This window comes from Fundulus heteroclitus, chromosome 6 (assembly GCF_011125445.2).
Source record: "Fundulus heteroclitus isolate FHET01 chromosome 6, MU-UCD_Fhet_4.1, whole genome shotgun sequence".
Taxonomy (NCBI): Eukaryota; Metazoa; Chordata; class Actinopteri; order Cyprinodontiformes; family Fundulidae; genus Fundulus; species Fundulus heteroclitus.
Window position 1 is genome coordinate 23,615,256 of NC_046366.1, and position 27,384 is coordinate 23,642,639.

Consider the following 27,384-nt stretch of genomic DNA (forward strand, 5'->3'; position numbering starts at 1 on the left):
TATCCAGGAAGTTACTCACGGCTACAAAAAACATGTGGTTTCTCCATAAATTGCTAAAGAACTTTTAACCAAATGTCAGTGTGTGCTACATTTTAGAGCCTGCATGTACAATTTGCAACCAGTCTGTATAAGATGAAACCTGCAATGAATTCAAGTTGTTGCTCCTTGAATTCCCTAAAGTTGCACGTCGTATAGATTAGATTAGATTAGATTAGATTAGATTAGATTCAACGTTATTTTCATTACCCAGGTACAATGCAACGAAATGCAGTTTAGGTCTAACCAGAAGTGCAATGGCAGCAAGTGCAGGATAAACAATGGTTCCATAAGTACAGGATATGGGTTTTTACTGAATAAATATAGAGATGGATACTATTATAAAAAGAATTTTACTGATAGATTTGTCCTATGAGTATAATATATAGATAACTAGTATTGTGAACTAAATTTACAGCTGGATATGTACCGAATGTCATATACAGGTGGATATGACTATGAATAGAGTTTTACAGATATGTACAATAGCATAATATACAGATGATTGTTATTATAACAGAGTTTACATGTGCTATGAATATATGTACAGATGGCTATTACTGTAGGCAGAATTGTGAGCATGATATACAGGTAGCTATTACTATAAAATGTATAAATAAAGTTTGGACAGAAGCTATTTAAATTAAAGTGCAGTGGAAGGTGCATATATATGTATAGGCATCCCATAATGGAAAACAAATCTGTAAAAGTACGAATGTAAACATTTGGCTCATGAGTTTTACTGCCGTTTGCTTTATTCTTGACCTTGTGCCTCACATTTTAAGTCAGTCTCTCTTTTTTGCCCAGGTGCTAAATTCCCCATCAAGTGGACGGCCCCAGAAGCTGCGCTATACGGTCGCTTCACTATCAAATCAGACGTGTGGTCGTTTGGTATACTACTGACAGAGCTGGTGACAAAGGGCCGAGTTCCATATCCAGGTAGGTCGGACACATTTGCTCGTATCGGCAGATCCAGATATAGTTTAACACGCTGTGGTCTTGAGAAAGTGGAAAGATGTCTTGTCAGGATTTGTGCTTCAGGATGCTATTTCAGAGCTCATTTAAAGCTTTTATTAACAGCCATGTGCGGATGGGAATAGAAAAAGGCTTTAATTGGTGGGAGCCAGCGCCGGTGTCCTGTGACTTCGTCAGTCAAGGGGAAAACCCCTCCACCAATGGGATCTCTTGATTCCAGCCATAGCACGCGTCTTCCTGCTGCCACCCCCCGGCCGTGCCTTTATCACGGCTCTGCTGGCAGCCCGTCATATGGCTGACCCAACGACGTACCAGACCATCTGGCTCCGGTGGCCTTACTCTCAGTGCAAATCGGCTCAGTTGAATTACTTCTGGATAGGGTTGGAAAAAAAGCTTCTCGATAAAATTTAAATCAGATTGATGGATATCAATAATTACCAACAAATTTAAAAAAAACTATATTTTAAGTGCAGCCCTGGCTATTTTATGCTGTTACTTAGCGACCTATTTGGAGATTCAAACTCGACCCTTGAAAGGCGCTTAAAATAAAATGTATTATTATTATTATTATTATTATTATTATTATTATTATTATTATTATTATTATTATTATTATTATTATTATTATTATTCAGTTTTTACCAAAACTGTAATTTTGAAAAAAAAAAGAAAAAACAACATGTTCTTTGAACTCTTTGAAGGGGGGCGGAGCTTGGTTTGTGTTTGTGATTGGTTGGGAGGGCGCTGCGATACTAACCTACATGGCTCGAATGCAAAAGGAAATAAAACTGTTTTTCTATTGAACTTTTTTATTAAACCCTTTTTTTCTTATCATCGTTATACGTCTATCGATTAATATATATTGTTTGTGAATTATCGTCCAGCCCTACTTCTGGACTTGATTTCTTTTTAAAAAGCTATGTGTTGCACACTTGTGGCTTTTTGTGGTTGATGTTTAGACACAGTTTTGTCTTTAGAGCACATTGCATTGTTTCCTCTTCCAAGTTACCTTTTTGTAATAAATACACGCAAAGACAGCGGAATACCAAACATTTAATTAGGAGCTGTGCTTCTAAGATGAAAGCCATAAATCATGCTAACACCGCAGCATCCGGCATACCACCAAGCTATCATGTCCCAGAATCAGCAGCTGCTCTGAGCCCCGTCGTCGCTCTCTCTCTCTCTCTCTCTCCCCCAGTGTGAGATAATCTGATCCCCACTCTCCCACAGAGAAGGGGAGGGGAGGGGGACGAGGCTGCGGCCATGCCACTGATTCCGTCAGAACCTCTTTTAGCTGCAGTGGAGCTCCCAGCGGAGCGGCCTCTGTGCCGTGTCACAGGGTTCAGCATCACCGTCTTCCCGCCTCAGAGCGAAACCCACGACTCAGGGACGGAGCGGCGCTGGTTGGTGTTCTGCTTGAAGCCAACTCCGGTGGTGACAGAGCAGCAGCATGTTCACCGCTCTGGGGCATCTGTGCCGACACTCCTAACGACGGCTTAGCTCTGTCAGGGCCGCGGCTTTAAAAATGGACTCCGGGTCTCTCCGGAAATGACAGCCCGGCGCCCAGTTGGGTCGCTCAGGTTTTCTCAAACTCTCTTCTTCAAAACTGGTTTTTATGTGGCAATTATTCTCTGTAGTTGGCACAATTATGTCATTTTTAGGTACATGCTGGGCTAGTATCTAATCAGAGCACAATTTTTCTTGACTTCAAGACTTTTCCATGTTTGCCCTGACCATGTAAGGACAGCGGTGATGGGAATTTGAAAAACATGTGTTGGCCAATTTTTTCCGTCCCCACAACTAATCTTTTTTCCTGCTCCTGCTCTCCTCTTATTTATGTCTTCCCCGTCTTAGAGGTCTTTACTATCTCTACTGTTGCTCAGGCTTTTTTTTGTCATTAAACATATAGTACTAAGATTTTGCAAAAGTATTCACACCTCTAGGAACTTTTTCCCATTTTTGTTATGTTGCAAACACAAACTTCAACACGTGTTATTTAAATTGTTTGTGACAGAGCAACACAGAGTAGTCCAGAGCTTTGTAGAAAAAAATGTAATTCTTACACCATTTTCTTTCATCTACGACTAAGAATCAGTAAAGCATCTGTGTGGATTTGTGTTCAGCCTCCCTGAGTCGGCGTTTTTTAAGACTTTCTTTCAGTGCAGTTACACCAACTTTGCGTTTCTCAAGCTCAAAGCTTTGCCCGTTCTTCACTAGAGTTAGCCGAGTATATTTCGAACAATTTTTAATCTTGACAAAAAAAAAAACATCTGAGTTGGATTAAAGTTTGGACTTTGACTAGGACATTCTAGCATTCTAACATCTGTTAGATTAGTAGAGTGTAGAAAATGTAGAACGTACAAAATTCCTTACAATGTTTCTGTACTAAGATTGTTGAAATAGACTTGAGGCAGACAGCTGCACAGAGCCGTCAAAGCTGTAAAAGAACCAGCACCCATTGGTCTGGTACCGACTCGCATACCATGCAAGTCTCTTGCATCAACGACTCGAAGCAATCCGCTGGATTTCCTCATATAGGAAACCTTTTAACCGATCTGTTTGAATCGACTTTGTGAAGTGCCTTCAGATGACATGTTGGGAATTGCCGCTACATACGTCCCGACTGTAACAATCCCCAAACAACGTTACGAATGCAAGCTGCCGCCTTTTTCTGTCACTTTTTTTTCGATACACTAACATTTTGCCTCTGCGTTTCTCCAGGCATGGTGAACCGGGAGGTCCTGGAGCAGGTGGAGCGCGGTTACCGCATGCCCTGCCCCCAGGGCTGCCCCGAGTCGCTCCACGAGATGATGAACCAGTGCTGGAAGAAGGACCCAGACGAAAGGCCCACGTTCGAATACATCCTGTCCTTCCTGGAAGACTACTTCACAGCCACGGAGCCACTATACCAGCCTGGGGAAAACCTTTAGTCGTTTTAAAGTTAAACTCCGAGGTACATTGGTGCAGATCAGAAGAAAAAGAATTTGAAGCAAAAAAGAATAATGTAATTTAGGAAATAAGCCACAGTGACACTGGCATACCTGAAAATGAGTGTCCCTAATGTACAATGGGACCAAGTCTGCAAATGTTTTTTTTTTTTTTTTTTTTTAACTCTGGGAAACTATCAGAGTCAATCCATGCGAGCTGGCCACAACACTGTGACACAGACGGATGGAGATATTGTTTTTTTTTTTTAATGATTAATTTCTCCCACCTTCCTACAAATAACCCCTTTTTTATTAAGTCACACAGATCTTTTATTCTGAATCCAGATCTTTTATATGAACACGAGTTCGGTTTGAATGCGTTGATTAAGGACGTCTTTTTTTTTTGTAATGACCAATAACTGTGGTTAACTTGTGGAGTATGTGATATGAGTGTAAAGCATGTGGTTGATTAAGTAAAAAGGTCTGCTGTATGGATGCAAGAATGTACTGAGAGTTCAAAGCTGATGTACATACAGTTTGTAAAAAAGAAATATTTTTAGTAGGTGTGATCAGGTGGACGATGGAGAATGGAGACCTGTTTTATATGATTGCTTTTAATATGCCTTTTTTCTTTTGTCATTTGGGGAATCCTGAAGCATCGTTTTGATAATTTGCATAGATTTTTTTTTTCTAAATATCTTTTTTTTATGTTTAATGAAATTTAAGTTTTGCTATTAGGAAAAAAGAAAAAATGTGTCACATTTTCTTTTATCTGGTGCACAACTCCCCTAACAAACTTTTTTTCTTCTTCTTTACTTTCTGTCGCTCACCGTTAAATATTGGGTGTAGTAGGCTATTAAAATTAGGAATATGCAGGGAAGCATTTTGGTAAAGGCCTGCGAAAAGCCTTCAAATAAATTCATCTTTTCTTTTTTTCTTTTCTTTCCTTTTTTTAATCATAAAATTTAGGTTTGAAGTTAATCAGAGTGTTAAACTTCTAATTGGCAACCGATGGCATCCTCTTTGGTAGGGTGGATTCAGGAATTCTTCGGGCTGCTGTTTGTAGCACCCCTAAATATACTTGAAAAACAAACAATTTTAAATTGCATTTAAGTTACATTTTTTAATGTGAAGCTCTTTGAATTGATCCAAATGTCAAGGAGCTTTGTAACTTGAACCCGTTACTTCCTGTTTCTTTTGGGGTGTATGGCATGATGAGGACCCCCGTTTCTGTTTGCTCCTCTTCAAAATGGGAAAAGCACGAGAACAGGCAAATGCACACGAGTCTTTTGAGTGAGGTAAACAAAGGCTACAGTAAAAGTTATGCGGTCAGAGCAATCGTTAAAAAGTTCAAAACAACTGAAGGTGATGGAGGTTTATCATGGTACCACCGCGCAGTGAGGAGGATGGGGGGAATAAATAGAAATCTACATATCTTACTGTTAAAAAGCTGCAGCTAGTGTCGGAATATGGTACTAAAACAAAGTTAAAGGTTTATTTTGCACCTTTTACACACAAATATGAGGGTCGCTGTACTTGGGTGTGTGACATTTCCCTCTGTTTTCCCTCTCGTGACCTAATAATAAAAGTCTGACAGATAACACAAGCACATAGCAGACCGTGGTTGAGCCATGGCTTGGTTCTTTTCTAAATAATAATAATCTCAAAGTCTGTTTAAATTTTCGCAGGTACTTCCATTACCTTGGAATCCTTTCCTAAGAATGAGAAATTGGACAATACGGAAGATGTGATTTTGTTTTTTGTTTTTTTTTGTTTTCTTTTTTTCTGTGCATCATTCATGTAAGCGATTGTCCCGTGAAAGTGGGACCTGATCTTGTCGGGGGTATAAATGATGAGAATGTTAACTAATATGATTTTTGTACAGAATAAAATAAAAAAGGATAAACCAAATGTTGCATGTCGCTCTCGTGTGTTTGAAAACCACCTGGCGAGTTGAGTAGAATATATTTTATTAACTTATTAACAATGGAACAGGAAGAACACATTTGCTTGAAACAATTCAGGGAAAACACAGGTTACAGCTGTTAGTCTGGGTCGTATTTCACCACCGAGACGTCTGCTACGGGTCGTCTAGCTGTGTCCACGAAGAAGGTGCGAAAGATGACGAAGACCTTGCAGTTTTATTCCTCTTCAATCCTGTTGGGAAAGGAAATGCATTGTAAGCAACAGAGCTCTGATGTCAAGAGCCTTTGCTTTATGCTGTATCCAAGAAGAGGCCCCACACCAGTAAAGGTTGAGCTCACCTAACCATCTCCTTGTACTTGTCCAGAGCCTCCTGGGCCACGACCTGGATGAAGGCTGGATCCTGCAGCTCCAGCTCGCCGGGGATGTTGAGCATGAGGGGGGGAGAGTCCAGGATGTTCACCTCCACCTTGGTCTCAGTGGCAGACATGTTCTGTTCATCGTGGCTCTCTGGTGCCACCTAGAGAGGATGAAAGGGTCTCACTACGTTTTCTCCTGCAGACACACAGGCGCGGCTCCTTTTGATTCAGGAGATCATCAAAAAGTTTGTTTGTCTTATTAACCAAAGTTGGGTCGTGAAACTTGTTCACGTTCTGACAAAAACAGGGAATCTTTAGATCTGTGAAACCAAACCTTTACACAGAGATGCGTGTTTGTACGGCTTCATTTGTAGTAATCTTCACGATTAAGGTCAATAGTTAATGGGAAAACGAAACCAAAATTCACCTTCTCAGAAAATGTTAATGTTATATAAGACCAACAACAAGAAGATGAATTTTGATTGAGAAATGCTGACCTAAAGATTATGAACTCTAACAGGTCGGGGTTCCTTTTACGCAAATGACTGGCATGGAGACAATCAGGCTGTGGATCTGAGGAAACTTGGGTAGCTTTAAGAGCGGCCTTCAGCTGGTCGGCGTTGTTGGCACTGATGTCTCTTATTTCCTGATGGACGATAACCAGAGCCTCTATGGATTAAATGTCCTGATAAACAGCTGCACTTGCTTTGGACTTGATACAAACCAGTGAACAAACACCAGCAGATGTCATACCAGCACTAATCATCTCTGACTGTGGAAACTTCTCACAGCGCCTCAAGTAGCTTAGATTCGTTGCCTCTCGGCTCTCCCTACCGACTCTAGGACCTTGTTTAAATAAAGTGGAAAATGTACTTTCATGGTTGATCCTCGGTCAAGTGTGGTAAGTTATGAAGCAAATGTATTGAAGTTTTGCCTACGAGCTGTTTGGTCACATGACTGCTGATTTTTTTTTTTTTTAAAAGATACAGCTGAAGGGTCCATTTGCTTAGGATGTTGCACAAACCATCTAAACTCAGGTGAAACATTACGTATGAATGAACGTGTGTGTGTCTGGGTGAGACATCTTTATTTAGTCGTGATGATGTGGTCTTTGCCCACACACAGCATATTTTGCCAAAATTCATCAGATAATGTGTATTAGCAATGATTTCTGTCCTTATTTGTAGGAAACATCACGAGTGTAGCAGCACTACAGCAGAATGCTAAACGTATAAATCGGTGGGGGTTGCTCATGGATAAGTCTCAGTTGTCCTTGCTGCTCTTTTCCCAGCACAGTTTTTCCTTCCACTCAACTTTTTATTCCCATGGTTGGATGCAGCATTCTGGGAACGGACGGTTTCGTTTGCAATGAGCTTTTGTGGTTTGCCCTCCTCCTATGATTGCGCATGCCGGCCTTTCTGTAATAAATATCCTTTTTTGTTGATCTTATATATAATAGTCAGATTTTCAGAGACATTTTCTCTGCTAAATTGGAATGCTGAAATAAATTCACTTAATATACTGAGATGCAAATGTAGAAAACCTGATCCGGTATTCTGCACGTTTGAAGGTTGTTTAATCAAACTCTTGGCTCCTCTGCTTAGTCATGTTTGTGTCTCTGTCAAGCCTGCTGCTCACCATCGTGATGCGGAAGATGTTTTGAGGACCGCTGCCGTTGCTCACAGCCTGGGCCACCCAGCTGAACTCGGCCGCCAGGTTGCTCAGCCACTTGACGGTCTCATCGGTGTGACGCTGGACGATGGACAAGATCTCGTCGTATTGCTCTTTGGAGACGTCCAGCAGCTGGGATATCTCATCCAGCTCCACGTGCAGCTCTCGAACACTGGGACACTCTGGGGTGGAAAGAAAGCGTGAGCCGCGATGTGCGAAGGTGTCGGCTGGAAGAACAACAACGACAACAGGCGGGTGCAGAGGGGCTTCACCTTTGAGCAGCGCTCCCCGGCAGGCCTCGCACTTGTTCTGTAGCTGCCAGCACTCTGACGTCTGCCTGCGGAGGTCTTTGCAGAGCCTCCTGTTCTGCAGGAAGCGGGGGAAGCTTTCCCTCTCTGCACAAAGCAGAAAAAATATGTCCAGAATTCAGAGCCGGACAGTAACGGAGTACATTTACTTGAGTACAGTACTTAAGTACAATTTTGAGGGATCTGTACTTTACTCGAGTATAATTTTTGGGGAGTACTCATGACTTTACTCAAGTACATCTGAGAGGTAAATATTGTACTCTTTACTCCGCTACATTTCTATCTATAACTGTGAGTAAAAAAAAAAAAAAAATCTTCTAAAAAAATAAAATAAAATAAAAAAATCTCGGAAACCTTTAATTTGCTGATTCCCCATCAAACGTGATTGGATTGTGCAGGAGGCAAGGCGCCACTGATTGGGACAGCCTATCAGCAATCCCATTCAGCTTTCCACCGAAATCAACTCCATGGTCAGATTTATTAGACAAGTACTTCATTACTTTTACTTTAGTAGACATCTGACTGCAGTACTTTTACTTGTACTTGAGTAAAATTTAGCAAGGGGTATCTGTACTTTTACTCAAGTAATGAAGCTGTGTACTCTGTCCGCCTCTGCCAGAATTACACGCAAACAGCTCAGCTCCGCTGGCAAACAATATGTAAAAGACCTGAGTTACCCTTCTTTGTCTCCTCCTCCACGGTCTGTTGAAGGTCGTCAAACACCTGGGTGACCACAGCTCCAAACTCCTCCACCACGCTCTTCCCAAAGTCAAAGAAGGACTCCAGCACCTCCTCCAGCCCGACGCCCTGCAGAAAGCCCGAGTCGCGGCCGGGGTAATAGGGGTCGGAGGCGCTTTCCTCCGTCGGTGCGTCCGTGTCGTTCAGGAAGGCCTTCTGAAGGACTCTGTCGAACTTGCTGCTCATCCGGGAGACCAGGGCGATGCTGCGGTTCACAAGGGTCCCCACCTTGCTCAGCACTCGCCTGAAAGAATCCTCAATCTGGACGACGTCTGTCTCCGCTTCGTCGGGGCCCTGGTTCACCAAGATGTCCCCTGCCTCCAGGGGCCGCTCTCTGGGACCAAAGCGCCTGGAGACTCTTTGGAAAAAGCTTTCCACCTGCAACACGAACATGGCGACAGTTGGAGTATTTGACTGCTATCTACCTTTGTAGTGTTGGGCCTGTGGGCGGGCAGATGCCTGGTTTATAGAGAGATTGTTTAACAGGTCTACCCTAAGAGTTTGGTCACTCGCCTTTGGTTATTTAATGTCTTTTTGGGATAAACGGGGAATAAATTGCTCGTTTGTCCCCACTGGCTCAATGCTTTTTGTCTGTCCATGAACTGCGTTCAATACAAGAACTAAGGAAAGTTTTCTCGATAAAAGCTGCGAAGTTAGCCTTGAGACGTCTAAAGACCATTCAAAGGAAGCAGCTCATTGGGTAAACCCACTGTTTTCTGTTTAGTGGGACAACTCCAGCTGGAAATGGAGATTAGTTTTTGTTTGAGTAAACGCCGACTAGTCGATCCGTCACGTTCCACAGAAAAATTGAAGTTTTCAGCAGTGTGTGAGAAGAAGGTTTTCATACCTTGGTGCGGAAGGAAGCGAAGCCCCTGCGGCATGTGGAGGTGTAGAAGGTTTTACATGCATCCTCCAGACAGGGCCTGCATTCCTCCCACTCTGACTGCAGGGAGTCTTTGCACTGCTCCTCTGCCTCCTCCAGCTTCTCAGTCACGTCCTTTGCCAGTTGGGCTGCCCCCTGGGGGGAGAATTGAGAGCTTGTGTCATATTTTTTTTTTTTATCATGTGTTTGAGTGAGAGTTTTATTTTTCACATGTATCTTTGGTGAGTTCTTGCCTTCTTCTTGTCGCCGCTGTGCTTCAGGGAGCTCATGAGGTGCTCGTGCTTCTGCTCGTTCCTCCACATCACCTCCCTCATCTGCTTGACGCCGTACAGCGCTCTCCTCAGCTCCTCGTTCACGAGCTTCTCGCCATCCTCCGACAGCTCTGAGCCCGGAAAGAACACCGTGCAAAAGTCGACAATCAAAAAAAAAAAAAAGAAAATTCTCACACTTACAGAAATGGGATATTTATGAACACTTTTAAAGGAACGTTTAGAACATTTTTAGTTTTACTGTTTTCTGGATGGAAGCAGGAATTGAAGAAAAAAAAGAAAAAGAAAGTCAGCTTTGTCAACTCACGTTTTAAGATGTCCTCTGAGAAGACATTCATTTGGTCCGCAGAGGCAAAGCTGAGGACGCACGACGCTGCGGCGAGAAGCGTCAAACTGAGTAGGAGCTTCATTCCCGGTGGCGACGTTGGATGTGATGCAAATCACTCTGAAAAACAGGAAAGTGTTCTGCTGGAGTTACAGTGACAGATGAAATTAAAGGCCAAAGCTTTGCACGCCTGGACGTGTGCAGAAAGAGTTTTGAGCTTTTTGATTTTTTCCAGATACAAATCAGAAAAATCGCAATTAGGTGATATCTAAAGTCATCTAATGACTAAACAGGTCAACCTTATGTGTAATTTAATATAAAGAATATTGCTGTTCTGTAAAGGCCTTAGGAGGTTGTTAGGGAACATTAGTGAACAACCTCATGAAGACCAAGCAACAGAGCGGAGAGGTCAGCGAGAAGGTTCTGGAGAGGTTTTATAAAGGATTAGGTTATAAAACAAGAGGAAGGATGGAGCTAAATAGGGGGCAATCCTAGAGAAAAAAACTGTCAGAAGCTGCAAATGATTTGAGATGGGGTGGAGGTATACCTTTAAGCGGGAGAACAACACTAGTACAGTCATAGCTGTTAAGATGGGTCACATGGAAGCATGTTTATGTGTCAGAAGGGTCCAGTCAAAGTCCAGACAAATCCGATTTAAATCTGTCCCAAGACTTGAAAATTGATGATCCCAGGAGCTCACCATCCAACCTGCCTGAGCTTGAGTTGAGCTGTTTTCCAACAAGGCAAAAATGGGGGAAAATCAGCCTCTAGATGTAGAGAGTTGGTAGTGATCTGCTCCAAAAGAATTGTATTTGTGACTTGAGCAAAATTTGGTCTTTAAGTATTGACTCATGAAAGTGGAATAGAAATAAAACACGCAATTTTAAGATTAAACATTAGTACAAATGTTCTTACAAAAAACACGTATCATTATCCTTTTACTTCATAGTTATCCATTAGTTACTGCCCTGTAATATTAAATCCCAATAAAATCCATGTAACTTTGTGGCTGGAACCTGTGGGAAATGTCTAAGGGGTGCTAATACTTTTGTAAGGCATTTTAACGTCTTTCCAGTCTGACGGTGATGCTGTAGGTAATCGGATTTGAGCTGTCGTGTCATTTAACGTCAGAGGCACTTGTCACGAACAAACCTACCACTAGGCGGTGCTACACTACAGCCCACAAAGTGCAGTCACTTGGAAATCATTTTCCCTTCAAAGGCTGTTGATTTGATCTCCCAGCCGCATGTATGTTTATGGTTTTCAAGAAAAGAAATTGAGAAATAAATGCTGGTGGCCAACACATTCGCATAGCGATCAAGCTGTTTGAGAAGATTTAAAAAAGCTACATGTTGCTGCTATTTATAGCACTTTAAACAAACTGGAAGTCTGTTGTTTACTGAACTGCGAAAACCATATGCTGTCTGGCTGTCCTTCTTCTCGTCTGATCCCTTTTTTTCCCCCCATTCTCAGCTGACTGTTGTTTTAACTCTGAGCTTTACCACAAAGAGGCTGACACATGGTGTGAGCCCTGAATAAATTATATTGGGTGGGTTAATCTCAGCAGGGAAACTGCGTTTACGTCTGGATCCATCTGCTGTTCTAGGAGGCTCAAAAGTCACAAAAATACACAGAAAACAAACAAACGTTGGAAATTCTGATTTGCGTTTCCTCGCCAGTCTTGGTTTAACAGCTGAAGTTACCTGTCTGTGTTCGTTGAGCCCCAGTTATAACTTGTTAGCAGTTTCCACCAGCATTTACACCAAATAAACATGTATCCTTTTGTCTCATTGGTGTAAATTGGTTATAAAAGCTGCTTTAATTAATCCTAGCACCATCATATTTAGCCTTTGTTTCTAAACTCAGTAAAATTTTGGAAAATTATGTTTAAAAGATAACACCGGCACATAAAGATGAACCAAATGCATTAAATCAGTCATCAAATATTAAAAAAAAAAATAAAATAAATAAATAATAAGATGGGAAAACAATGTTAGGAGTACAGTAGGCATCTAACTGTAAAAGAGCAAGTTAGCAGCTGGGTTCACGTCAAATCTCTATTAGACTGAGAGGTTAGGGCTAATACAAACAGGTAAAAACAAGGCCCAGCAGAAGCAGGACAGCTCACCTGTAGAGGACTGAAGGTCTCCGTCTGATATAAACAAAGTGCTTTGTGCGAACAGAAGCCTTTGGGCTATCTTGACCTGCTCAGGTCTATTTGTGCTCATCCAGCGTGAACTTTATCCTATTACTGTCTCTGCTTGAGGTTGATGCCCGTTAATCCAGCGCTGGGCATGCTGACAGCAAGGTTTTGCATAAGTGGTCATATATCAAACGTAATGCTTTGTTGTTCCCAGAACTAATTACATCTTCGGTCATTTATAATGAGCATCTGGTGGCAAAAAAAGAAAAAAAAACACTTTATGATAAAAGATGGTTGATTGCCAATTGTGTGCGAGGCTTCTCGGACTTCAGCTCTTAAATCATCTATCAGCGGGAGTTGTCGGGGTTTTGGTCCTGACAATGCTAACGCATTCAGTAGCTGTTTCAACACAGTGCGCTTATCCTTATTGCTTTAGTTATTGTGGTGTTTGATGATTCATTTTATTGTCTCTGTGGGTAAACATGCCAAACTGGGGACGTAAAAACAAACATGACATCAAGAAGATTACTTTGGTGGGCATGAGCACATCTGATTGGAACGGCAAAGAGTTCGGCAAATCCAGATACCATCAGCTTCTACAAAACTTCTTACAAATGTAGTCATTTGTAAAAGTCTTTGCATTTTCCAATTATCTTATAAATACACATCTAAAAACTGTGAAGCATTTGTAATCACAGCCCTTTTATCTTACATCCTTAGATCAGGGGTTTCCAAAATTTTCAACCCCGAAAATAACAGTGCCAGTGACTGGTGACCCCTTTTGGTGCAGGCTTTTTTTGTGTGGAAATTATGAGAATAAAGTGATAAATAGTCATTTTATCAGAATTCTCATAAAAAAAGCACAATCCTCTCCACCGTGTTAGAAAGAGGAATGTTGAGCACCTTGCAAAGTTATTCTTTGGTATCAGTTCCACAAATAAGGAATTATTGTGAAACCGGCCCCCACTTTGGGAAACCCCTGCCGTAGACTATCATCTGAAAATGGCAGCAATTAATATTCCACTACTGCTAACCTACTTACAAATAAATATTAATCTAAAGCGACAGGCCTGGCAAAGAGAGTAGCAACCAGAGAAGCAGCCAAGATGCTCGTAGCAACTCTGGAGATACTGCAGAGATCCACACATCAGGTGACAGAATCTGTGGACGATGACCGCAAACATACAGTCAGAATTACAATAAAATGGTTTAGATCAGCGGATGTGTTAAAATATCCCAATCACCGTCCAGAACTAAATGCATTTAGTGGCAAGACTTGAAAATTTATGTTCACAGATCATCCAGTCTGACTGAGTCTGATCTAGTTTGTGATGAATGAACAACTGATTAGAGTCTATAGTTGTGCAAAGCAGATGGAGGCATATCCCAAAATATAGTGCTAGTCATATGACAACAATGTTAACCGTAAACTACTTCAGCACATCTCCTCATGAGATTTGAATCTAATGTATCACATATGAGGCTATTTTTTCCCCTCTGCTCCATCTGTAGTTTCTCTCTGCAACCTTCTATTCATTGTTTCCTCCTCTTCCCCCCAAAACCGTGCCCCCTTCAGAGTCTGTGACCCAGAAAATCAAGTCCTTACAGGATCATAATCAGAAGCAGGGAGAGCTATAGCCGTCGCTGACACTTTCAGCACCTGGTTCACATATAACACCACGGGGAGAATCAATTCTCCAATGTTCTGCCCTCATCCACCTAGATGGTAAAGACTTGATAGTTAAACGAGTTCCAAATGGTAGGAGACTGCAGGCAAGCCATTCATCACAGCGAGCTCTATATAAATCAAGAGTAATAGGCACTAAACTCTGGAACATGATCACATGGCTATGTTTTCCTTTATGGAAGATAAAGAGGTGAAGGACATATATAGCTCTACTATGAACAAAGGCTCGATGAATGGATGTTCTCTCAGGTAAAACAATGTGATGTCTCGCTCAGTTAGCAGAGAACCTCCGTTCAGCAGAGCACAGCCTCCCCTGCAGCTCCATGTGATCACATTAAAAGACAAGCTGCAAAAAGCACTGAGAGGAGAAATGTGGTTTTGCTTAAAGCAGGGCCCCTCATCAGGTCATATTACAGACTTTTTGACTTCATATGAATATGAATGTGTCATGGTTTTTAGCTATATCTTATAGCTCCTTTCAGCTTTCCTGGTTTTGTTTCTTAGATCTATTTCTTTCCTTTTTTCTCAGTCGTTCTTGATCTTGATCCACCCACCTATGGTGTCCAATAGCTTTCGACATACTGAAAGCTATATATATATATATATATATATATATATATATATATATATATATATATATATATATATATATATATATATATATATATATATATACATCTCAGTATAAAAGCTCAATTGTCAGATTTAAAGCACCTTTTGAAAATAACGACCTTTAAGCAGCTATTAAACCTACTTTTCATTAAGCTCACATGTCTGTGTTTAAAAAGGTTTTTGTTGGTCTCATGTAATACAATCTAGGAAATAGAATGCTGTGTTTTCATTAGTTTTAAACTGGAAATAATTAACAGAAAGAGACTTGAAAAGCTTAGTGTGTGTGTAGTTGATGTACTGTATATAGTATATTTCACTTAGTGAAGTGTGTTCCTGAAATAAATGATCTTTTCAACAATATTCTAACTCATGGAGATGCGCTTGTAAGGACGCATAACCAGTTCTTCTCACCACATTTGAATGATGTGGATAGGGCTGATGTCATAGATCTACTTCTGACTAGGATTATGAAAAAAACTAAGATGAGGTGAGCCATAGTCTCCAAACTGAAAGCCAAAAATAATGGCGGACGACAGGAACAGGCTGCAGAGTGGCTGTTTCCAGCAGACGAGACAACCAGAAGATGGCTCAATCACGCTGACAGCACTGAGGAAATATAGGAAGTCGGCCATGACAGGTCTTCACCAACAATAACTAGTGTCTGCAACAAACGTACGAGAACCTGAACATGTGTTGAAAAGTTATTTTCAGCAATGAGCCCAGATTCTGCATCCAGTAGTCAAATTGTAGGCTCAAATTATAAAGAAAATGTGGTAAATGATATTGTGACTTTTAGTATTTTAAAGGAGCTATAAGTCAGATATTTACTGTAAAAATCAACCTAAATCATTCTCATTTGTCAGCTGGGATGTGGAGTTTTACTTCCATCCCAGGTGACAAATGAGAATGGTCCTCTGCATCAACAATGTGGTAGTCACGTTTTTCTCCTTTCAAACACAGAGGTACAGTCCAGAACCACTTCAGTTCAGAGTGTAGCCTGTTTTTATTTCCTGGTTCCTGAGCCAATCATATGAGGGCACAGAAACGACTGTACTTCCTGCGAAGGATGAGGAGAGCCCACCTGCCCCCGCCCATCCTCACGACCTTCTCCAGAAGCACCATAGAGAGCATTCTGACCAGCTGTCTCTGTGTGGTGTGGAGACTGCAGTGCCGCAGACTGGAAGAACGCGAGGAGAGTGGTGAGGACAGCAGAAGGAGATCATCGGGGCTCCTCTCCCCTCCATTAAGGACATTTCATCTCAGCGCTGCGTGTCCTGAGCCCATAACATCATCAGTGACCCCTTACACCCCCACCATGGACTGTTCTCCCTGCTACCTTCTGGGAAGAGGTTCCGCAGCGTCCGCTGCAGGTCCACCAGGTTCTGCAAAAGCTTTTTCCCTTTTGCCATCAGACTGTTGAACTGCTGTTGAACTGCTGAAGTATAATCCATAGACTCTGCACAACATTTGCATATCTGCACATTTTGCATCATTGCGTCTCCATCCAGCATTACAAATGCTGCCGAACTCTTAGTTTCTAAATGCATTCTTGCACAAATGACCTCTGCACAAATCAAATTCTGTACATACAAATGTTTTTTTTTAATACTCACCTGTACACTGTGACTTTCTCCTGTATTGTTTACACTTAAATTGTTTACTTTTAAATCACTGCTGCACCTCACAACTGTAATTTAAATTGACTGTAATTTATAAGCTGTATTCTTGCACAAATGCCCTCTGCACAATCAATTCTGCACATACAAATGGTTTTAAAAATACTCACCTGTACACTGTGACTTCTTCTGCATTGTCTACATTTCAACTGTTTACTTTTGAATCACTGCTGCACCCTGTAACCCAAATTCACTGCAATTTACAAGCTGTATGCAACGAAATTTCATTCTGTACGCACTCTGTGCATACAAAAGTCTAAGAGAGTTCCCAAGGTTCCCAACACAGAGCGCAGCATTTGGTATTTTATCTTGGCAAAAAAGCAGCAGCCTGCTAACATGGAAGCCAGTAAGAGAAACAGACCAGAAACAGAACAAAGTACATCATATACCTATCCTGTGGAAGTAAAAATTCACAACAGCAACACGCCGTTTAATAACGTCATATTAGATTGTTGTGATTGGCAAGCTGTTCTACCGTCTTGAGCCACAAGGTGTCACATTACTTATAGATCCTTTAAAATGAGATTCTGCAACCAGTCTCTGGGACCGAACTCTATTCTTCAAGAGGCCAACGCTCATCCCACCGAATAGAGTTTATCTGTGATTACCTCCAGAATTTGGGACTGGTGAGAATGGATTGGCCTACCTGCAGTTCTGACCTCAGCCCACCTAACACTTGTGAGAGCTGCTCTTGCGAGATTAACCAAAGCATTGGCTGACTTGTGACAAAATGCTGGTTGAAGAGTGTGCTGCACATCCCACAGCAGTGTCTTACCAAGCCGGTGACCAGCCAAGATGTTGTGGCTTTGTATGATTCTGACTCCCTTTTTTATTTTAATAATTACATTAAAATAGGTCTATCTTATTCGAAATTAAAGTATCCCTCTAAGCGACATCAAGTAAGAGTCAGTGCCAGAATGAGCCTTGATATTGGCAGAAAGGATTTGGCAAGGTTTCCTCGGGCCCAACCCAGTTATCAGTCCAGCTGCTCAACCAACAAAATGTAATAATAAATAAATAAATAAATAAATAAATAATGTAATAAATGCCCCATTTACAGGGAATTAAATGGGATTAAACGTATTGCATGTATATGTCTGACCGTCTGTCTAGCACATAAACGGTTCATGATGCATTTTGAACTTCCTTGTTCCAGGTAATGAAGCAGCACTTTAATTTCAAAATAATAAAGTCAAAATAAGTCTGCTGCGTGTGCAAATAGTCGTCAAAACAACAGTTATGATGCTGCCCTCAAGTGGCCACAGCAGTACATTTGCATTGCATCGTGCAGGTGGACTTCTCTCCAACTTTTTAAAGTCAAAGTGGTTCACATTTTAAACCTAGATTCTGCTTCAGAAATATTTTTTTTAGAAGCACCGCATTCTGAAGGAGTCGCTGCATCTGTTTCACGCCTGTTGCTCTCCCCTCTGCAAACCTTTATGTTTTCACACATTCAGACTGCGTAATCACAATCTGTTGGCAGGCATCATGCACTCTCCGTAGCATCCACTGCGTGCAGCGGTCGGTGCGCACAGATGTGAGGACCACGTGGTTTCTCCAAGCAGTGCGTGCAGCTCTTCCTCTCATGTGAGCACTCCTGAAGGTTGTTTTCTTTCTTTCTTTTTTCTCTTTTTTTTTTGTACCTTCTCCTCCTGTCGCTGCAGCGGGGGTACCTCCTCAGATCCGAGCTGAGCAGGGAGACCAGCTGATCTCAGCATCTCTCCACACCGACAGGACCAACAAGAGGGAGATAACGGCAAAAGTTTTGCATCTTTTCAACAAAGTCCAAAGCTGTTGTTGTTTTTTATTACTCTATTTTATGGCAGCAATATAATCAATACCTGCGCCGAAAGAGAGAAAAAAAAGAGAGACTGTATGCAAACCTTGGATTTTTTTATTTGTTTTGTTTAATTTGTTTTAGGGGAAAATTATAATTTTTTTTATTTCGCTAATAAAACGAGGACAGAAGGATACCTGCTATTTCAAGGGGCCGCGGAGCGCATCTGGGCCAAATTCCAATGCGATGCTGTGGATGTGACTTCAGTCAACAGCGAAACGCACTCCGGTGAACTACAATGAAAGGTAAGTTTCATAATTAAGTTTTAGTCGTTCCAGCACATGCTTATAAAACGCCACGCGTCCGCGATGACAGCGTGATAAATCTCTCCCCTGCCTTCGCTCATTTTTGTCACTTTTTTTTTCTGCGTCTCTCTCCTGATCTGGGACGCCAGGAGAGGAATGCGTGGGCTCCAAGCTCTAACATCTGGTTTCAATCACCGAGCTCTGCTTGGGACTGTTTTGCATCTGTCCGCTGATGAACATCAGACAGCAACTCCGGTATATATATATATATATATAAAGAAAGAGCAGCTGTCCCAAACAGAAGTTATATGCGCACGACTTACTTTACCCAGACAAAACATTTTCAGACGCTTGTGCTTGTGAGAATAACGCACCTAGGAGTTCTCATTCATCCACTTGTTAGTTTCAAAAAACGGCCCAGGCTCAGATAAATCAAGTCTCGCTGAAGGAACTACTGAGTCAGATTTAATTGGACCATATAAAAAAAAGCTTAACTGTGGCCCCACTTGTAACCCTGCTGCTTTTAAACACTAAAGGAGAGAGAGAAAAAAGTGGTGTGAACCAAGCTGGTGCTGATGATGTAAACAAAGACTCATAATAACCTCGCCTGGATCTGAGGCTCTTGTGGTTCCCTGATGTGTTGGACTTTGCTAAATTAAGACTGAGCCGCGTCATTCCCAGCCTCACTGGGTAAATTAGTAAACTGTGAACTTGTTGGGAAATTATTAACAGCTTCACACGTCTGCCCTCTTGTGGTCGTTCTCGGAAAACTGTAGTACTGTAACAACACTAACAGGGCCTAACAAAAGTATTGACACCCTTTGAATTGTTTCACATCACAGCCACAAACTTTAATAACAGTTCACCGCAAAGAGGTGCTTAATTGAGGTTGAAAGTGATCACATAGTTTCCAATCAATTTACAGGTAAACATCTAAAAAAACATGAGTGCATGTATAGAGCTTTTTTTACTCTGATACCCTAAAGAAAACCTAATTGCCTTCAGAAGTCACCTAATCAGGAAACAGAATTGATCTGTATGCCATTTAATGTTGGTGTAAATGAAGCTGTTCTGTGAAGGCCTCAGACGTTTGTTAAAACGTTAGTGAACAAACAGGAACACACAGTCAGGTCCGAGATTAAGCTGTGGAGAAGTGTTAAGCAGGGCTATGTTTTATGATTAATGCTCCCCTTGCTTAGCTGAGGCTGAGCAAGGGGAGCATTAATCAGCAGCCAAGGCCACCAGCTCAGGAGGAGACGAAGAGATCTGCGGTTCCGGTGCGGGGAATCTGTAGACGGGACAGCATATTGCTGCACACTCCACAGATTTTTTTTCTTGGCCAGTGCCTTGGAAAGGACGCCGCATGTTTCAGACGACACCAAAATGTAACTTCTCAAAATCATATTTGCTGGAAAACAAGCATCGCATGTAACCCTGAAACATCATCCCTGAAGTAAAATATGCTGGTGGTGGCATCATGCTGTGGGGTATTTTTTTTATTCATCAGAGACAAATAAGAGTTTAGAAAAAGATCTTAATACAAATAAAACGTGGATGAAAACCCTTCTAGAGCCTACAAGAGATGTAAAATGGAAAGGTGTAACATCAAACCCCATTGTGTTAAAGTGGACCACATAAAGCCAAGGCCCTAGCTTTAGATGTTGCAACCAGAGCCAATTGAAATTCAGTTCAATTCAGCCCTGAACATTTTGGTATAACTGAGACTTTTGACACAATCCCCGCTTAAATCACCATTGACTTCCACTGAATTTCAACCCTTTCTATGGCCTTACCTGTGCTCTAACTCTCTACCTAACCATTACCAGTACACACCTAACCTGTACCTCATTCACACCTTAGTCCTTAAACCTGAGCCCAAAAAAGGTGAGGACTAAGAAAAGGTCCTCACTTTGGTGGTAAAATACAAAATAAATGTTTCTCACTCAGCTGAAACACAAATTAACTGCAATGATATCTTAACCTCAACACAGACTTGGACCAACCTAGTAGCTATCAGCTTCCAGTCTGCTGAGAAGGCTTTCCCCAGTGTTTATCAGTGTGTTTAAAGGTATTTTGACCATTCTTCCAGAGGCGCTTTTGTGAAGTCACACCCTCCACGCCACCCTCCATCACCCCTTTCCTCATATTGTGGCTCATATTTGAACTGGAGCTGGTCATCTCCAAACTGTTCCCAGAAATTTGGGAACACAAAGCTGTCCAAAGAGTTTTCTTTTTTTCACTTTTACTAAGAGACAAAGTCCAACCCAACAAACGACCCACATCACAATACAACCTCCACAAGTGCCATTCTTCTGCATCCACCAAGCCCAGACTGCTCCATTGGAGTGCCTGACAGAGACAACACATCTCCATTCCTTCGGAGTCCAGTGGAGGCATCCTTTACATTAGGGCTGGACGATAATTAAATAACAATATATATATCGATCGATAGACATATATCGATAATAGACAAAAAGGTCAATAAAAAGTTCAATAGAAGAACAGTTTTCCTTTTTGTATTCTACCCTATCATGCAGGTTAATACTAGTCTCTACATCCTCCCAACCAATCACAAACGCAGACCCGGGAACGCTCCGTCACCAAGCTCCGCCCCCTTTAAAGAGTTCAAAAAGCGCATTCTTTTTAAAAAACCTGCAGCGTTGGTAAAAAGTTTTTTGAAAATTGGGTTGAGTTTAGTGTTTGTGTGTTCTGCATCTAAAAAATAGGTCCCTAAGCAACAGCATAAAATGGCCAGGGCTCCACTAAAATACATATTTTGAATTTGTTGATAATTATCGTTATCGATCAATATGATTTATTTTTTTTATCGATATGCTTTTTTTCTATATTGTCCAGCCCTACTTTACATTGTACTTATCAGTTGCTCAGCCATGAAAGCCCGTTCCTTAAATCTCTAGGCCCTGTTTCTTAAACTAATCTGAAGGCCACAGAGCTTGGAGACCTGCAGACAGCTGTCAATCTCAGCGATTGCTCTGACCACTCAGTGATTTAACCTGGACAGTCGTTTCATACCGAGTTGCTGTTGTTCAAAGGTTGTTTTTCTTCCACTTTGTTCCTATGCCATTAACAGTTGACTGAGGAAAGATTAGTAGCAAGGAATTTTCATGACAACTTTTTGCACATGTTGCATTGAGTCACAGTACCACGCTGGAATTTACTGAGCTCCTGAGAGCGACCCATTCCTTCACAAATGTTTGTAGGAGCAGTCAGCATGCCTAGGGGCTGGGACTTTACACACATGGAAGAGGTTGGAACACCTGAAATCAATTATTTGGATTGTTTGAGCAATGCAGTTTATTAAGCATGAAGGCATAAAAGTTGTCCATCAGTTTCAGTTGCAATTCTGAATGAAATCCCTATCTGAGGTAATGCTGACGTTGAGCAACTTCCTCGTAAGTAGCACAGCTGCAGCTTCTAAAAACTAAATCCAAACAACATTCACCCTGATTCACATTTTTTAAATCAGTCATTTTGAAAAAAAAAAAAAAAAAAAAAAACAGACGAAAAAAGATACAAAAAAAACCAAGAGACTTGATTTCCCTGGATGACTCTTGAACTGCAAAGGATGCTCATGTTGCTCAAGTTTAAGTGATACAAACACAATCATGTCGCTCTTCAAAATGAACAGGAAAACGTTTAGTGGAGATGTTGGGAAAGACAACATTCCTCTTTTGGATTCTTTACAACTATTTGATTTATTCATATCACAAGTAAACTCATCATGGGGTCGACGATGTGGTAACTGTGCTCATGTCCCAGGAACAAGCTAACCCACATTTTCTTTTTCAAGTTTTTATGGATGTTTTTTATCCTAGGAACTTTCAAAACAGCCATTTTGTTTCTTTTTTAGGATAGATGTCTGCCTCCGCAAAATTTGAATAGAATTACCTCATCTTTGTCAGCACATGCTTTCCATTAGACTGCTTGCTGAAATTATATGCTCAGCCAATATTCATGTTAAGTGACTCACACCTCTGAAGGCTAAAGTTAGTTTTGTTGTTTTCTGGCCTGAAAAATGATCTTCATTTGTTCCCTTTCTTTTTCCCCCTCCAGACGAATTTACTGATGAAGAGGAGGTGCAGTCCTTTGGCTATAAACGGTTTGGTAAGCATTGCGTGCCTCCCTCATTTCCAGCTCTGACCTGGCTGTTAGTCTAATTCCCAGCGACACATTGCTCATGTTAATACAAGCTGTTGCATTTTAAGACTGTAGTATTTTGTTTGGAGCAGATCCCACTTGCTCTAGAGTAGATCCCACCTACTCTAATCCCCGAGGTCAAACAGAGACCATAAATTCCCAGAAACAACCTAATTTTTGGCTTTTTCTTTCATTGTTGTTTTTCCTTCTTTTTATAACACTACTGTGTACAGTGAAAATGCAAACCACAGACTTCTGGGTGTTCCTGACCAGCTGCTGACTTTGCATTGAGCTTTAATTTCCCTCTGTTCACACACATACACACACATACACACACACACACATACATACATACATACATATATATATATATATATACATATATAAATATATATATATATATATATATATATATATATATATATATATATATGTATGTATGTATACTTTTCTACTGAACTTTTTTTAGCTTTGAGTGTTTTAAGATCTGTCGTTCAGTGGTGATCCATAGGTGCAACCATCCAATACTTTTTGAAGTACTTGTTATTTGTCAATTTTACATATGATACTCTTTTCTCGGGTCTTGTGCTATTTTCTTGCTGAATAAAATGTATTTATATGTGTAATAATTACCCATTAATGGCTCCATTTAGTGAGATTTTATCAAAACAATGCCAACCCTATTTTTGAGAATTATAAGATTGTAGATTTATGTTTTTTTATACTTTGCATTAGTAAATACAGAATATAAAAGACAATTTTCTTCCTATGGAAAGTGGTCTTATAAAACCGTCTAATCACAAAGATGCCTTTGTGATTAGTTATATAAAGGTTCATTTAGTTAAGATTTCGCTGTTTTTGTGTTGTATATTCTAACCTGGCACGGGTCTGCTCCCATCAAATCCGTTTGGGGAAAGGCGGGACATTCAGCAGAACTTTCTGAGCTGATTGGGCGAAGCGACACCTAGGGCCCGCCTACCAAAGGTTGTTTTTAGCCAATTAAGGTATCAAATGAAAATGTCGTAAGCAGCAGGCGCCATGAAAAACCACAACAAGTTATGCTGGTCAATGTGTGCTTGCTTGGCTAGTGACGCTCGTGACAACCGTGGATTCTGACAAAACAGATGTGATAGCAGCAGCTACGCATGCGTCCTCCTGCGCTGCCATGTTTGTTTTGGTTCAGTTGTGGGCTCGGCACCTCTTGCAAACGATTGAGATGGAAGCAGGACAAGATGGGTGCTTTTGTTTTTGCGAACACATAAATACTACGAGAATTCAGCTTGCAAGCAAGGTTATATATATATATATATATATATATATATATATATATATATATATATATATATATATATATATATATATATATATTCGACAAAGTGCCGGAAACATCCCTCAAATGTTTTGATTCACAGCTATTGATACAGTGTCCAACAGTAATATCTTGTATCTGTTTGAAGGTGATTTAGTGCAGTCAACTAGTGTTCAGAATTCAGACAGAAATAGTATAAGCTTTGTGGCGTGGCACTGCTGAAAGTAGCTTTTATAGAGCGTATGGGCAGATATACTTAGTTGGTAATGGAAGACTCAAATCTTTCTATTTTTTCTATATAGGTATCTCACAGGACACAGTGATGGCTATTTTCCCAAAGACCCTGCCAGACTTAATATCAGGCTACATCTGCTTCAATTAAACGCCATGTTTTCCTGTCTTTCCCATTTTGAAGAGTGGGTAAAGGAAACGGGCCTCTGTGTCAAGTCAGATTACAATTGAATCCTTCCTCGCCTCTCTGATCAACTTTAAGTAAAGTAAAAACTATCATGTTTTACATCAATTTTCTTGGAAATGGTATGGTGTATGAACTGGTGATTTGGTTAAAAAGAAAATGGTGTGTGTGTTCCCCCCCCCTGCAATAATAACTGTGTTTAAGTTGATAGCTGGGATTTACAAAATCCTTTCAGTGTAGGATTAAACCACTGCAATAACATATTAATTTATTTAAAAATGTTTCACAATCTTTATCAGGTCTGCTAAAAAAGTGTGCGGAGGCGCTGTAGGAATATTACCCTACTCTTGGCTTGATGCAGGGAAATTTTTGATCTGTCAAACAAGGCAACACTTACCGTCCAATGACCCAATACTCAACTTGTTGAGTGAGCGGGAGGCTTCAGCCGTAGCCTAATTGTGTCCTTGATTGGTGGACATCCAAAATCTCAGCACAACTTATTGTCCATTACCACGGTTGGTTGCCTCCTTTTTTTTTATTGTGGTTCTGTGACTCCAGGATGATGTATTGGTGGACCCCGCGGGCCCTCTGCACAGATCAAGTTACTGCACTCGAGGTTGCGCGTTTTAAGAGGTGTTTTAGCGCTCGTTCGTGTGTTGCTCAAGCATTCGGCACCCATATGTCAAGAGGTGCAAATGCAGCAGGAATCCACAGACTGCATGTCATCACATTCGGTTAACACACTCTTCTTGCGTGCTTGACATCTGATGCTGCTCATTTAATAAGAGCAAGGTTTGGATTTTCTTGGTTCCAAACTAAATATTTATCCTGTTATATACAAATATGTGTCACTAAAGCAGGATTAATCAATGCAGGGCATTATTTATTTTGAGCATATGTACTTTCTATGTAGTGGCTTGACTTCTGGTTGCCAAACAGCTTTGCACGATCAACTTTGAGGTTAGAGGATCACGTCACAGAAAATCCATAATCAAAGTGTTTGATAATAAATTACAAAAGTTTTACAGAGCCTTCATTATGTGGTAATTCATTTAACAGTACATCAGTGCTGTGGAGAAATACAATACCCGGCAAACATATTCACTCCCTTTTAACCCCCCCCAAACTTCAGTGTATTTTATTGAGATTTTATGTAATGGACTCCCGCCAAGCATTGCGGGAGTTGCGTGTAAAGAAGAAGAAATTTGGTTTTTAAAATGTCTTACAAATAAAAATGTGAAAAGCGTGGTATACATTTGTTTTCAGCTCCGTAAATAAATACGTTGTGGAACCTCCTTTCATTGCAGTTACAGCTGCAAATCTTTTGGGATACGTCTGTATCGGCTTTGCAGATCTAGAGGCCACATTTTTTTATGTTTTCCTGTTCTCCTTTGCAAAATAGCTCAAGCTCAGTGAGACTTAATGGAGAGTCTCTTTGAACATGAGGTTTCAAGTCTTGCCATAGATTCTAGATTAGATTTTTAGGTTTGGACTTTGACTGAGAACAGATTAATATGAAGATCAACCATTCTGTCGTAGCTCTGTCAGTATGTTTGAAGTTGCTGTTCTGCTTGAACAGCAACCTTTGTTCCAGTCTGAAGTTATAAGTTATGCTTCAAGATGGTCCAGTATTTAGCCTCATCCATCCATCCACTCACCAACTCTGACCTCTGTAAAACTTTTGTGAGCTCAGTCCACTCTGTCACCTGTTCGCGGCTGAAGAAAAGCATCCCAGCACCATGTTTAATTCTGGGGATGGTGTTCTCAGGGTGATGTAACCTTTAAGAGTACCTTCTTCCCCATGTTTGTTGAATTGTGGAAAGCCTTAAATTATCATTGCTGCCAGTAATGACTTTCTTTATACAATTAAAAAGACAAAAGGCAAAACTACCTTTGGACAATTTGTCTTTTCTAAAAGAAAAACAACCATATACTATGCAACCTTTCCCATGGAAACAATGTGTAAATTTCTGGACTTTTCTGGATGAATTAGTTTCCACTCTCCTTAGTCACCAGCCATCTGTCACCTTCCAGTCAGCTCAGTCCACTCTGTCACCAGTCAATCAGCTCCGCCTGCTGCCACTCCTTAGAGCTTTCTCTGCCCACCTGTCATTCTCTCTATTTACACCAGCCTTACTCAACCTGTCAGAACGTCTCGCCTTGCTTCATGTGCTCTGCCGCCGTGCCTTGCCGGTTTCTGTGTGCCCAGCCAGCTGGACTCGTCTGCTCTGTTTGTGTTCAGCCCTCACTGCTGTATGCTGCCAGGGACTGCGGCCCGCACAAAACTCCTGGTCGGTCTGGTTAGGCCTGCCTAATCATCCGCTATTCATCCGTCAAGTCTGGTTCTGTCCGCCTGCCTTTTCATCCGTTACCCCTCCATTTTAATACACCTTTCAGAACGTAACTCTGTTGTCAAGCTGAATATCGGGTTCTCGTAACAATATCCTTGGAAAAAAAGTATTTTAAGAAGCCAATTAGAACATCATTGGCTCTTCTTAAGATGTATTATTACCTAGATGAATGTTGATGTATTTTACGATGTCTTGTCATTTTTGATGCCGTTTTATCTACATAATCCTAAATTAACTTTTATTATTGTTTCTGTACCAACATCTTATTTACATTGACTTTCTTTTCCTCCCTACCTGCAACAGCAATTGCAGATAGAAAGGAGCGGTTGAATCTGGTGTAGTACTTCTTTACTTTGTTAGAGTTTGACACTTTTCTGTACATTGGCCCTGATTTAAAAAAAAAGAAAATTAAATCCTTACCTAAATTATTATATGGGACATGACGTATAGTTGTGCTGCCAACAGATGCGTTGACCTGAGCTGTGGATCTCTTGCATCCCCTCAGGGTTACCATGGGGCTCTCAGCTGGTCTGATTA

General features: G+C 41.0%; 3 protein-coding genes across 3 annotated transcripts in view; 2 read left to right on the forward strand and 1 right to left on the reverse strand.

Moving 5' to 3' along the window:
- yes1 (YES proto-oncogene 1, Src family tyrosine kinase) overlaps positions 1 to 5,018 on the forward strand; it is a 40,441-nt gene extending 35,423 nt beyond the window's left edge. The window contains exons 11-12 of the mRNA XM_012855912.3: positions 844 to 975; positions 3,733 to 5,018. Coding sequence (XP_012711366.1) covers positions 844 to 975; positions 3,733 to 3,941 — 341 coding nt within the window. The 3' untranslated portion in view covers positions 3,942 to 5,018. The remainder of the gene's footprint in view (positions 1 to 843; positions 976 to 3,732) is intronic.
- An 873-nt stretch (positions 5,019 to 5,891) lies between these two features.
- Positions 5,892 to 12,646, reverse strand: clul1 (clusterin-like 1 (retinal)). Its single transcript, XM_012855914.3, has 9 exons — positions 12,543 to 12,646; positions 10,397 to 10,534; positions 10,054 to 10,202; positions 9,785 to 9,955; positions 8,877 to 9,315; positions 8,164 to 8,286; positions 7,859 to 8,073; positions 6,203 to 6,381; positions 5,892 to 6,095 (listed from the first exon to the last, which is right to left on the reverse strand). Exons 2-9 carry the CDS (start codon positions 10,497 to 10,499, stop codon positions 6,080 to 6,082), a joined length of 1,395 nt encoding a protein of 464 aa, XP_012711368.2. The 5' UTR covers positions 10,500 to 10,534; positions 12,543 to 12,646; the 3' UTR covers positions 5,892 to 6,079.
- Positions 12,647 to 18,156: 5,510 nt separating this feature from the next.
- LOC105920337 overlaps positions 18,157 to 27,384 on the forward strand; it is a 73,364-nt gene continuing 64,136 nt past the window's right edge. The window contains exons 1-2 of the mRNA XM_036137781.1: positions 18,157 to 18,614; positions 22,689 to 22,739. Of these exons, the coding sequence (XP_035993674.1) occupies positions 18,608 to 18,614; positions 22,689 to 22,739 (58 nt within the window). The 5' untranslated portion in view covers positions 18,157 to 18,607. The remainder of the gene's footprint in view (positions 18,615 to 22,688; positions 22,740 to 27,384) is intronic.

Coding starts and splice junctions, on each gene's coding strand:
- clul1 (XM_012855914.3), bottom strand. CDS start 10,499: ATGAAGCTCCTACTCAGTTTGACGCTTCTCGCCGCAGCGTCGTGCGTC. Junction 10,203..10,396: donor CTCAGAGGACATCTTAAAAC/GTGAGTTGACAA, acceptor TTCCGGGCTCAG/AGCTGTCGGAGGATGGCGAG. Junction 9,956..10,053: donor ACAGCGGCGACAAGAAGAAG/GCAAGAACTCAC, acceptor TTCTCCCCCCAG/GGGGCAGCCCAACTGGCAAA.